Here is a 23,100-nt window from a genome sequence, read left to right as displayed (position 1 = left end):
CAGGCAGATTCTTTACTAACTGAGCCACCAGGGAAGCCCTATAGACTTCATGATATTCTTCCCTAAGTATTTCAGTTGCATCCTCTAAAAACAGGACATTTCACTATAGATCATATCATTAACGCATCCAAGAAAATGAATTCTATATTATTTAATACCCAGATCATATGAAAATTTCTTCATTTGTTCCCCAAATACATTTTATGTAATATTTTGTACAACTGGGGTTTTGTGTGTCTCCTTAGTCTCTTTTAATTAGAACAGTTCTCTCCCCAGTACTCTCTATCCTTCATCACACATACACATTTTCTTTTCTATGGCATTGAACTTTTAAACAAAGTTCTATCTAGTCAAAGCTATGGTTTTTCCAGTAGTCATGTATGGATGTGAGAGTTGGACTATAAAGAAAGCTGAGCACTGAAGAATTGATGCTTTTGAACTGTGGTGTTGGAGAAGACTCTTGAGAGTCCCTTGGACTGCAAAGAGATCCAACTAGTCCATCCTAAAGGAAATCAGTCCTGAATGTTCATTGGAAGGACTGATGCTGAAGCTGAACCTCCAATACTTTGGCCAGCTGATGCGAAGAACTGCCTCATCTGAAAAGACCCTGATGCTGGGAAAGATTGAAGGTGGGGGGAGAAGGGGACGACAGAGGATGAGATAGTTGGATGGCATCACTGTCATGATGGACACAAGTTTGAGTAGGCTCCGGGAGTTGGTGATGGACAGGGAAGCCTGGTGTGCTGCAGTCTTTGCCCTATGGGGTCATGAAGAGTCAGATACAACTGAGCAACAGAACTGAACAACTTTTGTGTGGGTGTAATTCTTTTTACATGTAATATCATCTGCAAACAGATAATTTTACTTTTCTTTCCAAGTTGAATGTCTTTTATTTCTTTTTCTTGCCTAATTAGTCTGACTAGAGCTTCTAATAGTATTTTGAGAAGTGGTAAAAGTCGGCATCCTTGCCTTGATCTTCAAGGAAAAGTGTTCAGTTTTGGAAAAAAGTGTTCAGTGTATGAAAAAAAAGTTTTCCATATATGTTCATTATGTTGAAGTAATTTTCCTTCTATTTTAGTTTGTTGAGTGTTTTATCATGAAAGGATATCAAATAACTTTCTGCATTGAGTTAATCATATGGGTTTTTATCCTTCATTTTATTCATGTGGCATAATACATTAATCAAATTTTGTATGTTGAATCATCTTTGCATTCCAATAATAAATTCTGTTTATCATGGTGTAAATTCTTTTAAATGCTGCTGCATTCTGTTTGCTAGTATTTTGTTGATTTTTGCATCAGTGTTCATAGGGATTTGGCATATAATTTTTTCTCATAATGTCTTTACCTGGCTTTGGTATTAAGGTATGCTGGCCTCAAGTAAATTCAAATAAACTAGGAAGTGTTCTTTCCTCTTCAACTTTTAATAAAAGTGTGAGAAGTACTGGTATTGGTTCCTCTTTAACTGTTTGACAAAATTCAAAAAGGAAACACGTGGGTCCAGGTTTACTCTGTTGGCAAATTTTTGATTACGGATTCAACCTCATTACTGGTTATAGGTCTACTTAGATTTTCTCTTCCTCTGGGATTTAGTTTTGGTTAGTTTTATGTTTCTAGGAAATTTGTCCATTTCATCTGTGCTACCCAATTTTTTGGCATACAATTGTTCATCATATTCTCATAATCTTTGATTTCTGTAAAAAATATAGTAGTGTTCCTCCTTTTCTTATTTTAGTAATTTTGAGTCTTCTTTTTTCTTAGTCCATCTAGCTAATGGTCTGTCAGTTTTGTTACTCTTTTCTAAAAATTCGTTTTTAAATGGATTTTCTCTATTGTTTTTCTATTTTGTATTTCATTTGTCTCTGCTCTTATTTTTATTATTTCCTTCTGCTAGCTTTTGGTTTAGGTTTTTCTTTCTCTAGTTCCTTATGAGTTTCCCTGGTGGCTCAGATGGTAAAGAATCTGCCTGCAATGCAGGAGACCTGGATTCGCTCCCCAGGTTGGGAAGATCCCCAGGAGAAGGGAATGGCAACCCAATCCAGTACTCTTGCCTAGAGAATCTCCAAGGACAGAGGACCCTTGCAGGTTACAGTCCATGGGGCCTCAAGGAGTCAGAAATGACTGGGTGACTTTCACTTTCACTGTACTTTCTCTAATTCCTTAAATTGTAAAGTTGTTGATTTGGGAGCTTTTTTCTTTTTAAATGTCCTGCTTAGCACTGCTTCTGCTTTATCCCATAAGTTTTGGTACATCATGTTTTTGTTTTCATTAGTCTCTAAGTATTTTCTAATTTACCTTGTTTTTCTTCTTTGAGCTATAGTTGCTTAAGAGTGTATTGTTTAATTTCCACAATTGTGTGAATTTTCCAGTTTTACTTTTGTTTTTATTTTCTAAATTCATCCCATTGTAGTCAGAGAAGATACTTTTTACTTTGTATGTTTTGTATATTTTTAAATCTGTAAGACTTGATTTCTGGTCTAAAGTGTGGTCTATCCTGGAAAATGTCTCATCTGCACTTGAGAAGAATATGTGTGCTATTGTTATTGGGTAAACTGTTCTGTAAGTGTCAGACACAAATTAGCAACTGAACAGCAAGATTGTTCTGTATATCTATTAGATCTAGTTGGTATATTGTATTACACTCTCTATTTCTTTACTTATTTTCGGTCTCATTCTATCTATTATTGGAGTATTAAAGTCTCCAACTATTATTATAGAATTGTTTTTCCCTTCAATTCTGTCAGCTTTTGCTTCAGATTTTGCTAGTGTGTCATTAGGTGCAAAAAGGGCTTCCCTGGTGGCTCAGCTGGTAAAGAATCTACCTGCAATGCAGGAGACCCTAGTTTGATTCCTGGGGTGGGAAGATCTCCTGGAGAAGGGGTAGGCTACCCATTCCAGCATTCTTGGGCTTCCCTGGTAGCTCAGATGGGAAGGAATCCTGCAATCTGGGAGACCCGGGTTCAGTCCCTGAATTGGGACGATCCTCTCAGTTCAGTTCAGTTCAGTTCAGTCACTCAGTTGTGTCCGACTTTTTGCGACCCCATGAATTGCAACACACCAGGCCTCCCTGTCCATCACCAACTCCCGGAGTTCACTCAGATTCACGTCCATCGAGTCAGTGATGCCATCCAGCCATCTCATCCTCGGTCGTCCCCTTCTCCTCCTGTCCCCAATCCCTCCCAGCATCAGGGTCTTTTCCAATGAGTTAACTCTTCGCATGAGGTGGCCAAAGTATTGGAGTTTCAGCCTCAGCATCAGTCCTTCCAATGAACACCCAGGACTGGTCTCCTTTAGGATGGACTGGTTGGATCTCATTGCAGTTCAAGGGACTCTCAAGAGTCTTCTCCAACATTACAGTTCAAAAGCATCAATTCTTTGGTGCTCAGATTTCTTCACTGGAAGTGCATAAATGTTTATAATAGTTATATATCTTCTTCCTGTGTGCATGCATGCATACTGAGTCACTTCAGTCATGTCCAACTCTTTGCAACACTATGGATTATAGCCTGCCAGGCTCCTCTGTCCATGGGATTCTCCAGGTAAGACTACCGGAATGGGTTGCCATTCCCTTCTTCAGGGTATCTTTCTCTCATATAATGTCCTTCCTTGTCACTTATAACTTACTTGATTTAAACTGTACCTTGCCTGATACTAGGATGAAAGAAAGTGAAAGTGAAGTCGCTCAGTCGTGTCCGACTCTTTGCAACCCCACGGACTGTAGCCTACCAGGCTCCTCCATCCATGGGATTTTCCAGGCAAGAGTGCTGGAGTGGATTGCCATTTCCTTCTCCAGGGGATCTTCCCGACCCAGGAATCGAACCCGGGTCTCCCGCATTGCAGGCAGACGCTTTACCGTCTGAGCCACCAGGGAAGCAGCTTCCCCCAATCTCTTTTGTTTACTCTTTGCATGAAATGTCTTTTTCCATTCTTTCCCTGTTAACTGTTTGTGTGTTTGGATTTCATATGTGTCTCTTGTAGACAGCATGTAGTTGGTTCATGTGGTTTTCTCCGCTCTATCAATCTCTTTCTCTAATTTTGATTGGAGAATTTTAACCCATTTACATTTAAAGCAATTACTGACAAGAAAGGACTTCTTTTATTGTGTTATTTGTTTTCTATATGCTCTATAGCTATTTTGTCCTTCATTTCCTACATTACTATCTTCTTTTGTGTTTTAATATTTTTTTCTAGTGAAATGTTTAAATTTATTTCTCATTTTTTGGGTATATATTTTGCTGCTATTTACTTTGTGGTTACCATGGGAATTACATTTAACATGCTAATGCTATAAACATTTAATTTGAATTTAGATGAGCATAATTTCATAATATACAAAAACTCTGCTCCTTTAAAGCTTTGTCCCCACCCTTTTCAGTTTCTGATGTCAGAAAATTACATGTGCATACACTGTATGCCCACCAACATGGAAAACTAATAATAATAATTAGTCTAGTAAGTTAGGCTGAAAACAACATTTGGACTTACAAAGCAAAGTTACAATAAGGGGAAAAAGTAGGGATAATTACTTCTTTTATATGACTTATGCTTCTGCCTTCCTCTCCTACTTACTAGGCTGCTCCTGACTTTTGCAGAATTGTTTGGGTAATGGGAAAAATTAAGAAACGAGAACAGACATTTTAAGTAGTACTTCCATGAGACTGCATAGACCTTCTTTGGATGTCTCCCATATGGTGATTTGCCGTGTTCTGCAGAGTCACTAATTTACCCCTATGTATCCAGTTGTTCCAGGATCCCTTTTGGGGTCACCTTGAAATCTCTACTGGCTTTCTGTCACCGAAGGCCCACGTCTTGAAGAAATGTGCATCCTTTTGTCACAATAACTCTGGGAGTAAGGTGCCCAAATACCTTAACATTTCTTACTTGACTTCAGGGCAATTAGCCAGCCACAGTAGTTGCCCTTCAGATTCTTAAGGTTCAAGCCAAATAGTCCATCATGTTCCACAAATTCCAAGGGAAGCATATTAAACATTCCATGTGATTCCTCTGAATCTCTGTTTGCTTGTCTTGAGGTATGGAACTTATCTCTGCAATAGTTCTATCAAAAACATTTTCTTCTCTTTCTCTAACCTCCCATCCCTATGCTCTAATCCCTTCCATCCAATACTTTTATATACTCAATGGAGATGAGAAATTAGGATTATAAAATCTATGTTGATGGTTTCCTTTGGGTATCTTACATGGAAGACTATCTTACATTAAATGTGAAGTTTGTCATTTTAGGGCGTCAGTTGAAAAAATCTTATAACGTTTTCCCTTTAACGGTGGTTGTTTAGTCATTAAGTCATGTCTGACTCTTTGTAATCCCATGGACTATAGCCCACAGGCTTCTCTGTCCATGGGATTTCTCAGGCAAGAGTACCTTTTCCAGGAGATATATCCAACCCAGGGATTGAACCCAGGTCTCCTGCATTGGCAGGTGGATTCTTGACTGCTGAATCAACAGGGAAGCCCACAGTCTCTTTGGTACAACTATGCCTTTTATCATTTCTGTGGCTAATTTCTTTGTCCTTATGGCTTTTCACATTAAAGTTTATATTATCTGATGTTAATATTCTGAGTTATTCTATTTTTCCCTTGTGTGTGTGTGTGCTTAGTTGTGTCCAAATCTTTGCAACCCCATGGACTGTAGCCCATCAGGGTGCTCTGTCCATGAAATTTTTCAAGCCAAGAATATTGGAGTGGGTTGCCACTTCCTACTCCAGGGGATCTACCCAACCCAGGGATTAACCTGCCTCTCTTGCATCTCCTACATTGGCAGGTGGATTCTTTACTGCTGAGTCACCAGGGAAGACATGTATTATCTGATATTAATATTCTGAGCTTCTCTGATAGTTTTTCCCCCTGTACTATTTTCCTATTCTATGACTCAGATGGTAAAGAGTCTGCCTGCAATACTGGAGACCCAGGTTTGATCTGAGTTTGACCCAGGTTTTTATATATTCAAATTACATTATTATCATTACTGTGGTAAATGGTTGTTTGCTAATTTTGTTAGGCTAATCATTCTTCTTACATTTCAGATGTTTTCTGAGTTCAAAATCCTTAAAAAGTTTTTGTAGTGAGAGTCCAATGGTTCTATGCTTTTGTCTGAAAATATTATTTTGCTGTCATTATTGGGGCTTCCCTGGTGGCTCAGATGGTAAAGCATTTGTCTACAATGCCGGGAAGGGTTCAATCCCTGGGTCGGGAAGATCCCCTGGAGAAGGAAATGGCAATCCACTCCAGTACTATTGCCTGGAAAATCCCATGGACAGAGGAGCTTGGTAAGTTACAGTCCATGGGGTCACAAAGAGTCGGACACGACTGAGCGACTTCATTCACTTCATAGTGTAGCAGATTATAAAATTCTAGGTTGAAAGTTATTTTCTCTTTGAACTATTCCATTGTCTCCTGGCTTCTTAGTCTTGTCCTTACTACAGAGAAGTCTTTTGCTATCAGCTAAATTGTCATTCTTTTCTCTATAGGTAATCTGTCTTTTCTAATGGCTGCTTTCAAGATTCTTTGTTACTGTCTTCTGTAATTTTACTTCAGTGTGTCTAACTTTTTGCATATATATTTTTATATTGCACTCAATTCATTGTGCTTCCTGAATCTGAGGATTTTAGCTATCATTTCTTTGCAAATTTTTGTTCTTCAATCTCACCTTTCAATACTTCTGAAAATCCAATTCTAACCTCCATTTTCCTTAAGCTTTCTTTTATACTTTACATCTACTTGACATTTTGTCCTCCATTTGGGGTCATTTCTTTAGATCTTACTATTTTCTATTTTGGCTTTTTCTATTATAGCTTCTTTTTTTGGATATGTCCACTCTGCTTTTTAAAATTTTTATTTCAAAATATTTTTGAAGTATATATGATTTAAAATGTTTCAGGTGTACAGCAAAGTGATTCAGGTCAAATTCTTTCCTATTATAGACTATTCAGTTCAGTTCAGTTCAGTCACTCAGTCGTGTCCGACTCTTCGCGACCCCATGAATAGCAGCACGCCAGGCCTCCCTGTCCATCACCAACTCCCGGAGTTCACTCAGACTCGCGTCCATTGAGTCAGTGATGCCATCCAGCCATCTCATCCTCGGTCATCCCCTTCTCCTCCTGCCCTCAATCCCTCCCAGCATCACAGTCTTTTCCAATGAGTCAACTCTTCGCATGAGGTGGCCAAAGTACTGGAGTTTCAGCTTTAGCATCATTCCTTCCAAAGAAATCCCAGGGTTGATCTCCTTCAGAATGGATTGGTTGGATCTCCTTGCAGTCCAAGGGACTCTCAAGAGTCTTCTCCAACACCACAGTTCAAAAGCATCCATTCTTCGGCACTCAGCCTTCTTCATAGTCCAACTCTCACATCCATACATGACTACTGGAAAAACCATAGCCTTGACTTAGACGGACCTTAGTCGGCAAAGTAATGTCTCTGCTTTTGAATATGCTATCTAGATTGGTCATAACTTTTCTTCCAAGGAGTAAGCGTCTTTTAATTTTGTGGCTGCAATCACCATCTGCAGTGATTTTGGAGCCCCCCAAAATAAAGTCTGACACGGCTTCCACTGTTTCCCCATCTATTTCCCATGGAGTGATGGGACCAGATACCATGATCTTCGTTTTCTAAATGTTGAGCTTTAAGCCAACTTTTTCACTCTCCTCTTTCACTTTCATCAAGAGGCTTTTTAGTTCCTCTTCACTTTCTGCCATAAGGGTGATGTCATCTGCATATCTGAGGTTATTGATATTTCTCCCAGCAATCTTGATTCCAGCTTGTGTTTCTTCCAGTCCAGCGTTTCTCATGATGTACTCTGTATATAAGTTAAATAAGCAGGGTGACAATATACAGCCTTGAAGTAACCAGTCTGTTGTTCCATGTCCAGTTCTAACTGCTGCTTCCAGGCCTGCATACAGATTTCTCAAGAGGCAGATTAGGTGGTCTGGTATTCCTATCTCTTTCAGAATTTTCCACAGTTTATTGCAATCCACATGGTCAAAGGCTTTGGCATAGTCAATAAAGCAGAAATAGACTATTAAAAGATACTAAATATAGTTCCTAGTGCTATATCGTATATTATGGTGTGTTTAATCTGATATGTAATTTACTAATGAGTTTTTAATGTCAATAACTAAAATTTTCACTTCCAAAAGTTCTAGTCCTCTAAAAAAATCTACTTGCTGTTTTTTGACACTATCTTTTTTCTTTCTCATGTTTTCAGTTTCATTTTTTAAAATATCAGTAAATTACTCCATTGTATATTCTTGCCTCCTTTGTCAAAGATAAGGTGTCCATATGTGTGTGGATTTATCTCTGGGCTTTCTATTTTGTTCCATTGATCTATATGTCTGTCTTTGTGCCAGTACCATACTGTCTTGATGACTGTGGCTTTGTAGTAGAGCCTGAAGTCAGGCAAGTTGATTCCTCCAGTTCCATTCTTATTTCTCAAGATTGCTTTGGCAATTCAAGGTTTTTTGTATTTCCATACAAATCTTGAAATTATTTGTTCTAGTTCTGTGAAAAATATGGCTGGTAGCTTGATAGGGATTGCATTGAATTTGTAAATTGCTTTGGGTAGTATACTCATTTTCACTATATTGATTCTTCCGATCCATGAACATGGTATATTTCTCCATCTATTAGTGTCCTCTTTGATTTCTTTCACCAGTGTTTTACAGTTTTCTATATATAGGTCTTTAGTTTCTTTAGGTAGATATATTTTTAAGTATTTTATTCTTTTCATTGCAATGGTGAATGGAATTGTTTCCTTAATTTCTTTTTCTACTTTCTCATTATTAGTGTATAGGAATGCAAGGGATTTCTATGTGTTGACTTTAATCTCTTTAATCTCTTTAATCTCTCTTTAACAAGTGGTGCTGGGAAAACTGGTTAACCACTTGTAAAAGAATGAAACTAGATCACTTTCTAACACCGCACACAAAAATAAACTCAAAATGGATTAAAGATCTAAATGTAAGACCAGAAACTATAAAACTCCTAGAGGAGAACATAGGCAAAACACTCTCAGACATAAATCACAGCAGGATCCTCTATGATCCACCTCCCAGAATTCTGGAAATAAAAGCAAAAATAAACAAATGGGATCTAATTAAAATTAAAAGCTTCTGCACAACAAAGGAAACTATAAGCAAGGTGAAAAGACAGCCTTCTGAATGGGAGAAAATAATAGCAAATGAAGCAACTGACAAACAACTAATCTCAAAAATATACAAGCAACTTATGCAGCTCAATTCCAGAAAAATAAACGACCCAATCAAAAAATGGGCCAAAGAACTAAATAGACATTTCTCCAAAGAAGACATACGGATGGCTAACAAACACATGAAAAGATGCTCAACATCACTCATTATTAGAGAAATGCAAATCAAAACCACAATGAGGTACCACTTCACACCAATCAGAATGGTTGCTATCCAAAAATCTGCAAGCAATAAATGCTGGAGAGGGTGTGGAGAAAAGGGAACCCTCCTACACTGTTGGTGGGAATGCAAACTAGTACAGCCACTATGGAGAACAGTGTGGAGATTCCTTAAAAAATTGCAAATAGAACTACCATATGACCCAGCAATCCCACTGCTGGGCATACACACCGAGGAAACCAGAATTGAAAGAGACACATGTACCCCAATGTTCATCGCAGCACTGTTTATAATAGCCAGGACATGGAAACAACCTAGATGTCCATCAGCAGATGAATGGATAAGAAAGCTGTGGTACATATACACAATGGAGTATTACTCAGCCGGTAAAAAGAATTCATTTGAATCAGTTCTGATGAGATGGATGAAACTGGAGCCGATTATACAGAGTGAAGTAAGCCAGAAAGAAAAACACCAATATAGTATACTAACACATATATATGGACTTTAGAAAGATGGCAATGACGACCCTGTATGCAAGACAGGAAAAAAGACACAGATGTGTATAATGGACTTTTGGACTCAGAGGGAGAGGGAGAGGGTGGGATGATTTGGGAGAATGGCATTCTAACATGTATACTATCATGTAAGAATTGAATCGCCAGTCTATGTCTGACGCAGGATACAGCATGCTTGGGGCTGGTGCATGGGGATGACCCAGAGAGATGTTGTGGGGAGGGAGGTGGGAGGGGGGTTCATGTTTGGGAACGCATGTAAGAATTAAAGATTTTAAAATTAAAAAAATAAAAAACTTAAAAAAATATATCAGTAATTTTTTTAATCTATATACATGTATACTTTTTGGCAATACTTCTAACTGAAATTACTAAGGGTCTATCTTTGTTGTATGTTTTTCCTACTGAATTTTGCCCATGGAAGTTCATTTCTGTGTTTTTCAGTTTGGAGATTATGAAGAGTTTTATAGGACTTTATCTCTGAGAAATTTGAGATTTAAAATGTTTTCTTTGAGAGAGGATATGCTATTTTCCTTTTACCAATCTGGATGTAATGAACCTGGCACTACATTATGCTATTACTGCACCTTGGGGTTTCCTAGATCATGCAGATTATGTGAATTCAAATCATAATCCATTTGGGGGATGATTGTGGTTTCAAAATGTCAGGAGACACACACACACACACACACACACACACACACACACTTGTCTGGAGTCTGTGCAAAAAAAAAAATGTGTTCTTCATCCTCCCTGTTTTTTGCTCTCCAGTTTTCTTCTACTCTACCATTTCTTTGAGGATGTTATCTTTCAAGTTTTCAGATTTCAAATGAGAGTTTCAGTTTCATTTGGGGGCCTTGTCTTCTGTTATCACAAGACCATTAAAACACAGACTTTTTGGTAACTGAGATGGGTGAATGCCTCATGACAACAGTGGCATAAGTGCCAGCTTAACAAGTTAGTTTTCACCTCCCTCCTTACTTTTGGCCTATAAGTGTTTTACATATTTTTTGCAAGGTCAGCTATCATTTTGAGTATTTTTATAAAGTTATTTCAACATGAAGTTCCTTGTGTTTTGTTGCAGATTTGTTAGGCTTACTATGTGACATGTAATATAAAATATTACATGAAATTACATCACAGGATTTAATTTTTCAAATATAAAAATACCATCTGTGAAAATTTTTATATACTTATTATACTGTAATAAATATCAGGAAACATATTCTCATCCTGATTTTGTTATTTCTATTTGTGACCTGGAACAAATATTCTAACTACTTTTTCTTTAAATTAGAGTGCAGGATCATGGGATCCCTAAGATTTCTTCAAGTTCTAATATTTAATGAGTCTATGAAGTAAAAACAGCATTGGTAAGGTTCAAGAGGTTATACTCATCACCTTCCTAACACTAACCCTCCATTCACTATGTATCTTTCATCATACCTGGCTTAAAAAGCAAACTGTCCTTCTGTTGACCCAAGTGTTTTATTTTGTCTTTTAATGATAGTATATTAAAAAAAAAAGACCTATCACATAAAATTTAACTTCTTCACCCATTTTAAAGTGTACAATTTGTGTTAAGTACAGTCATACAGTTGCATAATACTGACTTGTAAACTTAAAGGCTTAGGTTACTTATTGGCAAGTTCAAATGCTGTGAAGCAAGGTCTGATGTTGTAAGAACAAAATTGCATAGAAACCGGGAATATTAGGTCCATGAATCAAGGCAAGTTGGAAGTGATCAAACAGGAGATGGCAAGAGTGAATGTCGACATTTTAGGAATCAGCGAACTAAAAAGGACTGCAATGGGTGAACTTAACTCAGATGACGATTATATCAACTACTGTGGGCAAAAATCGCTTAGCAGAAATGGAGTAGGCATCATAATCAAAAAAAGAGTCTGAAATGCAGGACTTGGAAACAGTCTCAAAAACGACAGAATGATCTCTGTTCGTCTCCAAGGCAAACCATTCAATGTCACAGTAATCCAAGCCTATGCCCCAACCAGTAACGCTGAAGAAGCTGAAGTTGAATGGTTCTATGAAGGCCTACAAGACCTTTAAGAACGAACACCCAAAAAAGATGTCCTTTTCATTAAAGGGGACTAGAATGCAAAAGTAGGAAGTCAAGAAACACCTGGAGTAATAGGCAAATTTGGCCTTGGAGTACAGAATGAAGCAGGACAAAGGCTAATAGAATTCTGCCAAGAGAACGCACTGGTCATAGCAAACACCCTCTTCCAACAACACAAGAGAAGACTCTACACATGGATATCATCAGATGGTCAACACCAAAATCAGACTGATTGTATTCTTTGCAGCCAAAGATGGAGAAGCTCTATACAGTCAGCAAAAACAAGACCAGGAGCTGACTGTGGCTCAGATCATGAACTCCTTATTGCCAAATTCAGACTGAAATTGAAAAAAGTAGGGAAAACCACTAAACCATTCAGGTATGACCTAAATCAAATCCCTTATGATTATACAGTGGAAGTGTGAAACAGATTTAAGCGCCTAGATCTGATAGACAGAGTGCCTGATGAACTATGGATGGAGGTTCATGACATTGTACAGGAGGCACTAATCAAGACCATCCCCAAGACAAAGAATTGCAAAAAAGCAAAATGGCTGTCTGAGAAGGCCTTACAAATAGCTGTGAAAAGAAGAGAAGCCAAAAGCAAAGGGGAAAAGGAAAGACATAGCATCTGAATGCAGAGTTCCAAAGAATAGCAAGGAGAGATAAGAAAGCCTTCCTCAGTGATTAGTGCAAAGAAATAGAGGAAAACAACAGAATGGGAAAGACTAGAGATCTCTTCAAGAAAATTAGAGGTACGAAGGGAACTTTTCATGCAAAGATGGGCTCAATAAAGGAGAGAAATGGTATGGACCTAACAGAAGCAGAAGATATTAAGAAGAGGTGGTAAGAATACACAGAAGTATTGTACAAAAGAGATCTTCATGACCAAGATAATCACAATGGTGTGATCACTCACCTAGAGCCAGACATCCTGGAATGTGAAGTCAAGTGGGCCTTAGCAAGCATCACTATGAGCAAAGCTAGTGGAGGTGATGGAATTCCAGTTGAGCTATTTCAAATCCTGAAAGATGACGCTGTGAAAGTGCTACACTCAACATGCCAGCAAATTTGGAAAACTCAGCAGTGGCCACAGGACTGGAAAAGGTCAGTTTTCATTCCAATCCCAAAGAAAGGCAATGCTAAAGAATGCTGAAACTACCACACAATTGCACTCATCTCACACGCTAGTAAAGTAATGCTCAAAATTCTCCAAGCCAGGCTTCAACAATATGTGAACTGTCTGAACTGAACTGAAAATCAAGTAACTAGAACTCTTGAGACTCAATTTCTTGCATTGTCTTATATTTTCATACTGCTATGGTGAATGTGTGTCCCCTCAAAATTCAAATATCGAAATTCTAATGCCCAATGTGAGGTTTGGGAGATGAGTAGGTCATGAAATGGAGTTCTCATTAGTAGGATTCATTTCAGTTCAGTTCAGTTGCTCAGTTGTGTCCAACTGTTTGTGACCCCATGAATTGCAACACGCCAGGCCTCCCTGTCCATCACCAACTCCCGGAGTTTACCCAAACTCACATCCATCGAGTCAGTGATGCCATCCAGCCATCTCATCCTCTGTCGTCCCCTTCTCCTCCTGCCCCCAATCCCTCCCAGCATCAGGGTCTTTTCCAATGACTCAAGTCTTTGCATCAGGTGGCCAATGTATTGGAGTTTCAGCTTTAGCATCAGTCCTTCCAATGAATACCCAGGACTGCTCTGCTTTAGGATGGACTGGTTGGATCTCCTTGTAGTCCAAGGGACTCTCAAGAGTCTTCTCCAACACCACAGTTCAAAAGCATCAATTCTTCAGCACTCAGCTTTCTTCACAGTCCAACTCTTACATCCATTCATGACCTTTGGAAAAACCATAGCCTTGACTAGATGGACCTTTGCTGGCAAAGCAATGTCTCTGCTTTTGAATATGCTATCTAGGTTGGTCATAACTTTCCTTCCAAGGAGCAAGTGTCTTATAATTTCATGGCTGCAATCACCATCTGCAGTGATTTCGGAGCCCCCCAAAATAAAGTTTGTCACTGTCTCCACTGTTTCCCTATCTATTTCCCATGAAGTGATGGGACCAGATGCTATGATCTTCGTTTTCTGAATGTTGAGCTTTAAGCCAACTTTTTCACTCTCCTCTTTCACTTTCATCAAGAGGCTTTTTAGTTCCTCTTCACTTTCTGCCATAAGGGTGGTGTCATCTGCATTAATAGGATTGGTGCTGCTACTGCTAAGTCGCGTCAGTCACGTCTGACTCTGTGCGACCCCATATATGGCAGCCCAACAGGCTCCTCTGCCCCTGGGATTCTCCAGGCAAGAATACTGGAGTGGGTTGCCATTTTTAGTGCTCTTGAAAAAATGATACCACAGTGCTCTGTAGTCCATTCCACCACGTGAGGACACAGCAAGAAGGGGCCAGCTATGAATAAAAGGGGGCCTTCACCAGAATAGAACCATGCTGACATCTTGATCTTTGGCTTTCCAGCCTCCAGAACTGTGAGAAATAAATGTCTGCTGTTTTTAAGCTATCTAGTCTTTAGAATTTTGTCATAGCAACCAAAATAGACTAAAACATATACCTATTTTTTCTTGCACCTTTTTGCTGCTTAACTCACAATTTGGAGGTCACAATTTTGACTCCTGAGTGGGAACATAAAGAAAGACTACTTTTTTGTAAAACATTACAAGGTTTAATCATCTTTCTCAAGGGTCTCTTTGATAGTCAAGTAATAGTCTTTTGAAATGTCTATGCTACCATCATCTGTGTTTTTTCTCTTTTTGTAGTTTTTACATGCTTAATTTTGCTAGATATGACTTTGCCAACAGTTTTTACATGTGATGTAGCTATCCAATATCATTTATATTGACTTCAGGAATTCCTCAATGTTTTGCAAGTCTTTTAATTTCACTTTGCAGTGTCCTATTATCTTGTTGGATGTTTACAATATTAGCACCTAGACAAAGACATCACTGTAATGGGCTGAGACAAACACTATAGTTAAATGGGGAAAGGAATGTTTGAGGATGTCTAATTTTGTGAGGCATCTCATTCACTAAAACATATTTTTATGTCCTGATTATTTCTACTCCACCATGTATCATAACAATGGTGGTGAGATTAAATAAGAAATATTCAGAAATTGAGGTTCCCTTTGCTTCCATTGGTGAGGGACAGGGAGGCCTGGCATAGTACAGTCCATGGGGTTGCACAGAGCCGGACATGACTGAGCAACTGAACAACAAAAACAACTGCTTTCGTTAGTCACAAGAGTATTCCATCAATCAGATGATCCCTTTCATTTAAATCAATATTTACTTCTAAAATTTTTGCTAAATCAGTGGACCTCTGGAAAAATATGACATTACATAACTAGTCATTTCAGTGGAGGGAAAAATCAAATGTCTTCTCTAATAGGTGTAGGACAAAAAAATAAGGTAGATTGGAATTTCCAATTGCTATTGATTTTAGGGACAAAATTTACAGAATTTAAGTAAAATAGATATATTTCATCAAGTCCAAGTTTTTTTCTACATTTTAAAATTTCTAATATCAAGACGCATGTAATGATAGTAATAAGTTTTGTTCAGCTGTACCTAGAAAATATGCCTTACAATTCGTGCTGTTTAAGTTAGAATCTAGTCTAAAATTCTAAGTAATAATGCATTATCAACTATTGGCCAAAATATTAAACTGAAGTAATTGCTATGCAGAATGCAACATTCAAGTGGACAAATTCCATTGATAACAACAGTATATCGCAATACTATTCCTTACTAAATTCTTACTATGAGTAGGTATTGTTTTAGGTGTTGTATTTATTTTATTTAATTATTACAATAATCCTTTTTAGGTGGATCACTATTATGAGTCTGTTATGGGTGAGGACTTTGAAGCAGTGAGGATAAATGTCTAATCTCTGAACCATGTTTGAGGGCCATGTAACACATAGTTAACGGATGAATTAGATGTTTCTCTTCAATACAAAATTTCTACCTGCTGGTAAACAGAAACAAGTGCTATTCTAGATGAAGCATTTTATGAAAACATGCTGATTTTTAGTATCTGTCAAAAATAGATATCTATTTGCAGAGGAAATAGCCATAGTTTTCCTCATTAAGAAGCTGGGGTAGGCAGAATAATGATCTCCAAAGATGTTCATATCTTAATCCTATGGCAAAGGAATCTTACTGATGTGCTTGAGGGTATAGATCTTGATAAGGGAAGAGTATCCTGGATTACTGGAGGACCCAGTTTTATCGTATGAGCCCTTAAAACCAAATAATCTTTCCCAGCTGCACTTGGAGACGTGACTATGTCCTCCTGGAGGACGCATGGCAACTCACTCCAATATTCTTGGTTGGAGAATCCCATGGACAAAGGAGCGCTGGGACGATGGTCTCCTGCTAGGCCGTCACCTTTCTTACTGGTCCTTAAAAGACCCTCAGCAGGTCCACGCCCACGGCCACCTTCCAGACTCTCTCTGCAGCCACAACAGCCGCACAGAGCGGGTAAACGATACAAACCCCCGCGCTACTTGCAACTATCGCGGATCTTTGTGTTGCACGCTTTCTAGAGGAAAGACGGCCGGAAGATCGCTCCGCCCCTGTAAACCAAGATTTTGGTTATCGTGAGATCCCGAGGACTGTACCGGAGCCAGTTCTCGCGGGATTTTCCGAGTTCGGGTTAGAAGCTACGCCGGGCTGCAAAGGGAGGCCTAACAGTGAGAGGGAGGGTAAAGGGTCGAGTAGCCAGCCTGTTGTCTTCCCCCGCCGGCGGAGCGCCAGGCTAGTAGGTGAGCGCTGCCTTGCCAGCTTCCATAGCGTCCTCCAGCTCTGCCGCTGTCGCAGAGGCCATCGTCCCTTCTCCCTGGACCCCAACAGGCTCCACCTTTGCTCCCGCCGTGCCGTGACGTCGAGCTCCAGGGGAGGGCGATGTACCGAGGGTGGCGGAAGGTGGAGTTTGCCACCCTCCGCCTGCCCGCCTCCTCCTGGCGGTCCTCTGCCGCCCGTGGGGTGTTAAATGCAACCTGGCTGCCAAGCCCTTCCCCCTGGCCAGATGGATCAGTCTACCCCGAAGCCCCGCGCGGAAACCAACGGCAAAGGTATAAGCTCCGAGCTCGCCTCTCTGCCCAGACACCTGTCTTGACTGTGTAGGATTGGACCTGTTCATGCCAGTTCCCTTGGGGTCGGGGTTTTACCCTGTGGCCTCTGTGAGTGACAGATGGAGATAGTGTACCCCCTCTAGAGCTGGGACTAGTTCTTTGTGATTCAGTGTTGAGAAACTCTGAAGTCAGACTGCCCTTGGATCTAGTGCTGGCTCTGACAGTCGTTTGCTGAGCAACTTTGCGTAGTTTGCTCATCTGTAAAATTGAAATCATTGCTGAGTTCAATCAAGTTGAGTTCTTTTGACTATTAATTGAGATGGTGTCATGCAAAGCACTTAACGTGACCCAGTGTCTGGCTCATAGTAAACACTAAGTAAATGTTTGGTATTTTTATTCTCTGTTGTATGCCTCAGTCCTTAGTGAATGGTAGGTTCATTATTAAGTGGTGAATATAGATTGAGATTAGTTCAGTTTATTACACAAAGAGCTTTATATGTGATTTATTGAGTCAGGGTCACCTTTAATGGGTCACTAAGAGTGGTTTAGGGAGAACATGGTTATTTGCCACAAGTCATCTGGAATGTCCTCTTGCCCCCAAATTAATTGTTTTCATTATTAATAGTGATATAACAAAAACTTACAGATATTGAATGAATGCTTGTTCTGTGCCTAGAAATATTCTGATTGTTTACATGTTTTCTTTTGAGGAAGATACTGATCTGATTAAATAGATGAGGAATATAGAACCAAACTTCAGAGACTCTTAAGTAACAAGCCTCAGCTCTGAAGACTAGAAATTGATGACATTATCACTCAGGGACCACAAATACAAATATCTTTAGAAACCTGGCAGGTAAAATAAGTAGATGAAGCTGCTGAGTGGAGATTATAGTAACTGGGATGTTCATATCTCATTTAAAAGGGGGCAGGGCTACTCAGACTTCAGCCTCCTGATGTGAAGAACTGAATCATCGGAAAAGACCCTGATGCTGGGAAAGGTGGAGGGCAGGAGGAAAAGGGGATGACAGAGGATGAGATGGTTGGATGGCATCACTGACTTGATGGACATAAGCTTGAACAAGCTCCAGGAGTTGGTGATGGACAGAGAAGTCTGGCGTGCTACACAGTCCATGGGGTCACAGAGAGTCAGGCACAACTGAGCAACTGAACTGAACTGAGGGCTGCTCAGTTCCAAGGAATTGTTCATTCATGAATGTACTGGTACAGCATGGTAGCTACAAGTTCAGATAGCTTGATTCACATCCAGGCTCTGACACTTTCTAGCTGTGTGGCTGTGGTTAACCTTTATCTGTTTCACCATTTATAAAAGGGAACTAATAATAGTATTTACATGAAGTAGTGAACCTAGTGAAGTAAGGAAGTAGGGTTGTTGTAAGGCTTAAATGACCTACTATGTGCAATTTGCATGTGTGGCACACATAAACCTCAAAATGTTAGCGCTACATAAATATTTGTTAATCTGATAAGTATTTGAGTTTCAAACATTGTCCTCAGTGTCCAGAATATGGCAGTGTACACAAATTGTCTCTACTCAGGGGAACTGAAGTAGATAACCAATAACAGATATTTCAAATTTTTTCTGAAAATGGAATCAAGCAGGGTAAAGGAAGAGAGAGTGGCAGGGAGTGCTATGTTAGATTGAGTGATCAGAGAAGATACTTCTGCTGCTGCTGCTGCTAAGTCGCTTCAGTCATGTCTGACTCTGTGTGACCCCATAGACGGCAGCCCACCAAGCTCCCCTGTCCCTGGGATTCTCCAGGCAAGAACACTGGAATGGGTTGCCATTTCCTTCTCCAGTGAGTGAAAGTGAAAAGTGAAAGTGAAGTCGCTCAGTGGTGTCTGACTCTTTGTGACTCCATGGACTACAGCCTATGAGGCTCTTCCATCCATGGGATTTTCCAGGCAAGAGTACTGGAGTGGGGTGGCATCGCCTTCTCCGAGATACCTCTGAGGAGATGCCATTTGAGCAGAACCCTGAATGAAGGGAGAGAATCAGTCACATTGGGATTTAGGGAGAGGGTTGGTGGAAGGAACAGAAATCTCAGGGACCGAAGATGGGAGTATGCTTGTCATGGTTGAAGAACAGCTAGAAGGCAAGTTTGGGATGAAATCGGGAGAAAGGGAGGAAATGAAGTTAAAGCGGACACAGGGACCAGATTGTAAGGAGCCTTACCCCCCATTCAGTCCAAAAAGAAATCGTCCTAATTTAAACTATTTGTTCTGGACTTTGAATGCTGAGAGATACTGCCCTAGATCAAACTTAACTGAATCTCCTTAGTCCTACAAGTTACCCAAACTCAGAAACCAAATTTTAATAGATTTCTATAGATTGTTGTGTGAAGCCCATGAGGTTTTTGCACCTGCTATATGTACCCCCCGACTGACATTCTTTGCCTAGATTTCCTTCCTTTTTAAACTGTTCTTTAGTCCTTCTTTCTTACAGCACTCTTAAAGCAACAATTTCACATGTGTGAACTTTTTAGTATTTGTCTCTCTCACTAGATAACAAGGTTCTATTAGGTTCGGAATGTGTTTCTGTTAATATATTCAGCACGTTTATTGAGTGCCTCCTGTGTGCTGGCCCCGGGGATAAAATTTTGAACAATACAGACATTTTTTCGGAAAAGATACTATTCTCTAGTGAAAGATTTTTAAAAGGTAAACATGATAATTAAACATTGTGATATGTGCTATACAGGCAGTAAAATACTCAGGTACAGAATAGTGGGGTACTTTAAATAAGATGATCAGAAACAAAATCTATGAGGCGATGACATAACAATAAGTGAGAGAAGACCTGCCTAGTATGCTGAGTCAAGGGGAATATCGATAGATTTTAAGTTGGAGAGGTAAGTAGGGGGAAATGATACGGGTCACGTAGACCATAGTAAGGAGCTTGGAGTTTATTCTTTCTGTAGTGGGTAATTATTAAAAGATTTTAAATTAAAGATTTACTAATAAATATTTTTAAGTAGTTGATATTGCAGCTATGTGGAAAATGGATTGTAGGGGGAGATAATGTCAGTGGAGAGAATGGGTAAAGAATGGAGTCTAGAGCAGTAATTTAGGAGAAAGCCAGACGTTGACACAATACAGTCAGAACCAAATTCAGCCCGACACTTTTTTTTTGTAGATAAAGTTTTATTGGAGCACAGCCATATCCATTTGATTATGTGTCTGTAGCTACTTTTGTGTTACAAAGGCAAGCGACAATAAAACCTGCAAAATCTAAAATAATAAACAGCTAAAATCTGACTCTACAGAAAAAGTTTGCCAATAGTTATTTTGAAGAGTTGGTGGCATGGAGGAAAGTGATGGCTTTTTTTTTTTTTTTGAAGTAGAACCACCAGGACATTCTGATGGATTGAATGTAGGGAGTAATATCAGAAGAGGAATAAGGACTGACTAAAGGTTTTCATGTGAAGAGTTGACTCATTGGAAAAGACTTTGATGCTGGGAGGGATTGGGGGCAGGAGGAGAAGGGGACGACAGAGGATGAGATGGCGGGATGGCATCACTGACTCGATGGACATGAATCTGAGTGAACTCCGGGAGTTGGTGATGGACAGGGAGGCCTGGTGTGCTGTGATTCATGGGGTCGCAAAGAGTCGGACATGACTGAGCGACTGAACTGAACTGAAAGTCGGACATGACTGAGCGACTGAACTGAACTGAAAGGTTTTCTACCTTGAAATGTTGGCTAGACAGTGATTCCTTTTAATGAAATTGGGAAAGACTAGTTTCAAGCAAGGTTTAATGACTATCATTTTTGACATTTTTCTTCTTCATTTTTATACTCATAGTGTGGTACAGTATCTGGTGAATAGCTGGTTTTAAATCATATACATTGATAATAAGTTAATGAATTAAAGCTCTAAAAAATTACAAGGCATATGCTAGATAGGCAGACAAATCATATGAAACAAGTAATGTGTTAAGACTTACCTTAAGGCTTTACATAGGTTTTAAGGTTCAGATAGTACTGTTTTGAAAATAGGGTCCATTGACTTATCTCTGTACAGTGAATCGGAGTGTTATTTTCACATTAGAACATTTTTAGAAGAGTGTAATAATTCTCAAACAGTTTGAAAACAAAATTAGAGTGGGAGAACAGATTTTTTTTTTTTTTGCTGTGCTTCTGATTGTTATATAAAAACAACTTTATCAAAGTTAGAATAATGGTTTTACTTTTGAGGAACAACTGATGGGGAATAGCATAATGAGCTATTCTTACTGGAGAATATAGACATACTAGTTATAATCATGAATGTTATAAAAGCCTAATTCAGAATCATTAGAAAGACCCTGGGAAACTACCAATGAGCATATGATCTCTGTGAGAAATGTGTGGAAAAAATAATTCCTAGTATTCTTACAATTGTAGCCATACAATTCCTCTGGAATTCTTGTTACATGAAATCCCATTAGGGAAATTATTTTTATTTAATTTCCTCTATTTGGTACCTTTTAATTGTACCAATATTATACTCTGTAGAGGCTTCCCTCCCCACTCCATAGTACTGTATTTTCTGAATACAAAATAAAATAGCTGTACAGTTAAGCACAGAATGAATTCATACATAGAGAGAAGTCAGACTTTTCAAAGGATAGTGAAATGATAGCAGAAGGAGATCTTAGAATTCATCTCGTTTTTAAGAACCTCAGCTTTTAAAAACCTCGAATGGAAAAAGCTGTGATAAAGCTGGTGCATGTCACTCTGCTGTTGAACTGGGGATTCCCTTGATTAGCTGTATACAGCTTCAAGGAACGTTTTAGAAACAGCAGTATTGACAGTGAGACGAAATAGCTTTGTTCAGAAAAAGGACATGGAATAACTAAAAAAGCAGACAGAAGAATCACAAAAATATAGCTGTTCAGAGGACTTTAACTTACCTATTACCAAGTCCTATTCACAGTTATTCTGCCATATGTATGAATGTTATACATAATGTTCATGAGTCATCAGGTGATTCTTAGTGGTTCTTAATCCTGGCTGTGCATCAGAATCACCTTTTGAATTTAGCAATAATAACCAACCACAATAATAAAACCAAATGCCCATGAGTCATTTGCCCACAATAATAAAACCAAATGCCCATGACCCATATCAACCTAATCAGCATAAATAGATTAAGCATGTATGGGGAGATTATGACACATAGTCAGGGTGAGAAAAACTGGAAATAAATTATATCCCCTTTATTATGATAATATACTTTAGGAAGATACCTATGATTTGTCTTGTTTCAAATTTTGGGAAGGGTATTTATGTGAGGAATATTTTTTTCTCATAGAAGTGGATAAATGAGGTGTTACTTTAAAAGTTAGATTTGGAAAGTTTATTTTCTCCTTTATTATTATAGATATATGGCATCCAGGAGAACGATGTCTTGCCCCTTCTCCAGATAATGAAAAACTTTGTGAAGCAAGCATAAAATCTATCACAGTGGATGAAAATGGGAAGTCATTTGCAGTCATCTTATATTCAGATTTTCAAGAAAGGAGAGTACCTCTTAAAAGACTTCAAGAAGTAAAATCTGTTAAAGATTGCTCCAGGAATTTTATATTTGATGATGAAGATTTGGAAAAACCTTATTTCCCAGACCGAAAATTTCCATCGTCAGCTGTTCCTTTTCAACTATCTGAAAATGGAGACTCCATTCCTTATACTATCAATAGGTATTTAAGAGACTACCAAAGGGAGGGAGCCCAGTTTCTCTATGGACACTTCATCCAAGGAAGAGGGTGTATTCTTGGTGATGATATGGGACTTGGAAAAACTGTACAGGTATTTATTTACTTTATAATTAAAATTTAATAAAGTCATGCATATATGTCATGTGTATTACATACATGAATGGATACCATCTGCAAATTTCTGTTTGTATCCCAGAACTTATTATAATTATTTTGTGTGTGTGTTTGTCTCACACAGTACTTAAGGATGGTGTTTAGTCAATTTTTTAACCTCAGTACTTATTTAGTACTATGAAATACGTTAT

General features: G+C 38.8%; 1 protein-coding gene across 2 annotated transcripts in view; it reads left to right on the top strand.

Moving 5' to 3' along the window:
- Nucleotides 1–16,586: 16,586 nt before the first annotated feature.
- ERCC6L2 (ERCC excision repair 6 like 2) overlaps nt 16,587–23,100 on the top strand; it is a 162,506-nt gene continuing 155,992 nt past the window's right edge. Inside the window, exons 1-2 of one of the 2 annotated variants that reach the window (XM_069575743.1) lie at nt 16,587–17,074; nt 22,462–22,886. In XM_069575743.1, coding sequence (XP_069431844.1) covers nt 16,993–17,074; nt 22,462–22,886 — 507 coding nt within the window. In that variant the 5' untranslated portion in view covers nt 16,587–16,992. The remainder of the gene's footprint in view (nt 17,075–22,461; nt 22,887–23,100) is intronic. The other variant, XM_069575744.1, reaches the window with a different exon arrangement.

Source organism: Ovis canadensis, chromosome 2, assembly GCF_042477335.2.
Source record: "Ovis canadensis isolate MfBH-ARS-UI-01 breed Bighorn chromosome 2, ARS-UI_OviCan_v2, whole genome shotgun sequence".
Classification (NCBI taxonomy): Eukaryota; Metazoa; Chordata; class Mammalia; order Artiodactyla; family Bovidae; genus Ovis; species Ovis canadensis.
The sequence above is the reverse complement of the archived record's forward strand: the minus strand, read 5'-3'. Positions and strand labels throughout refer to the sequence as shown.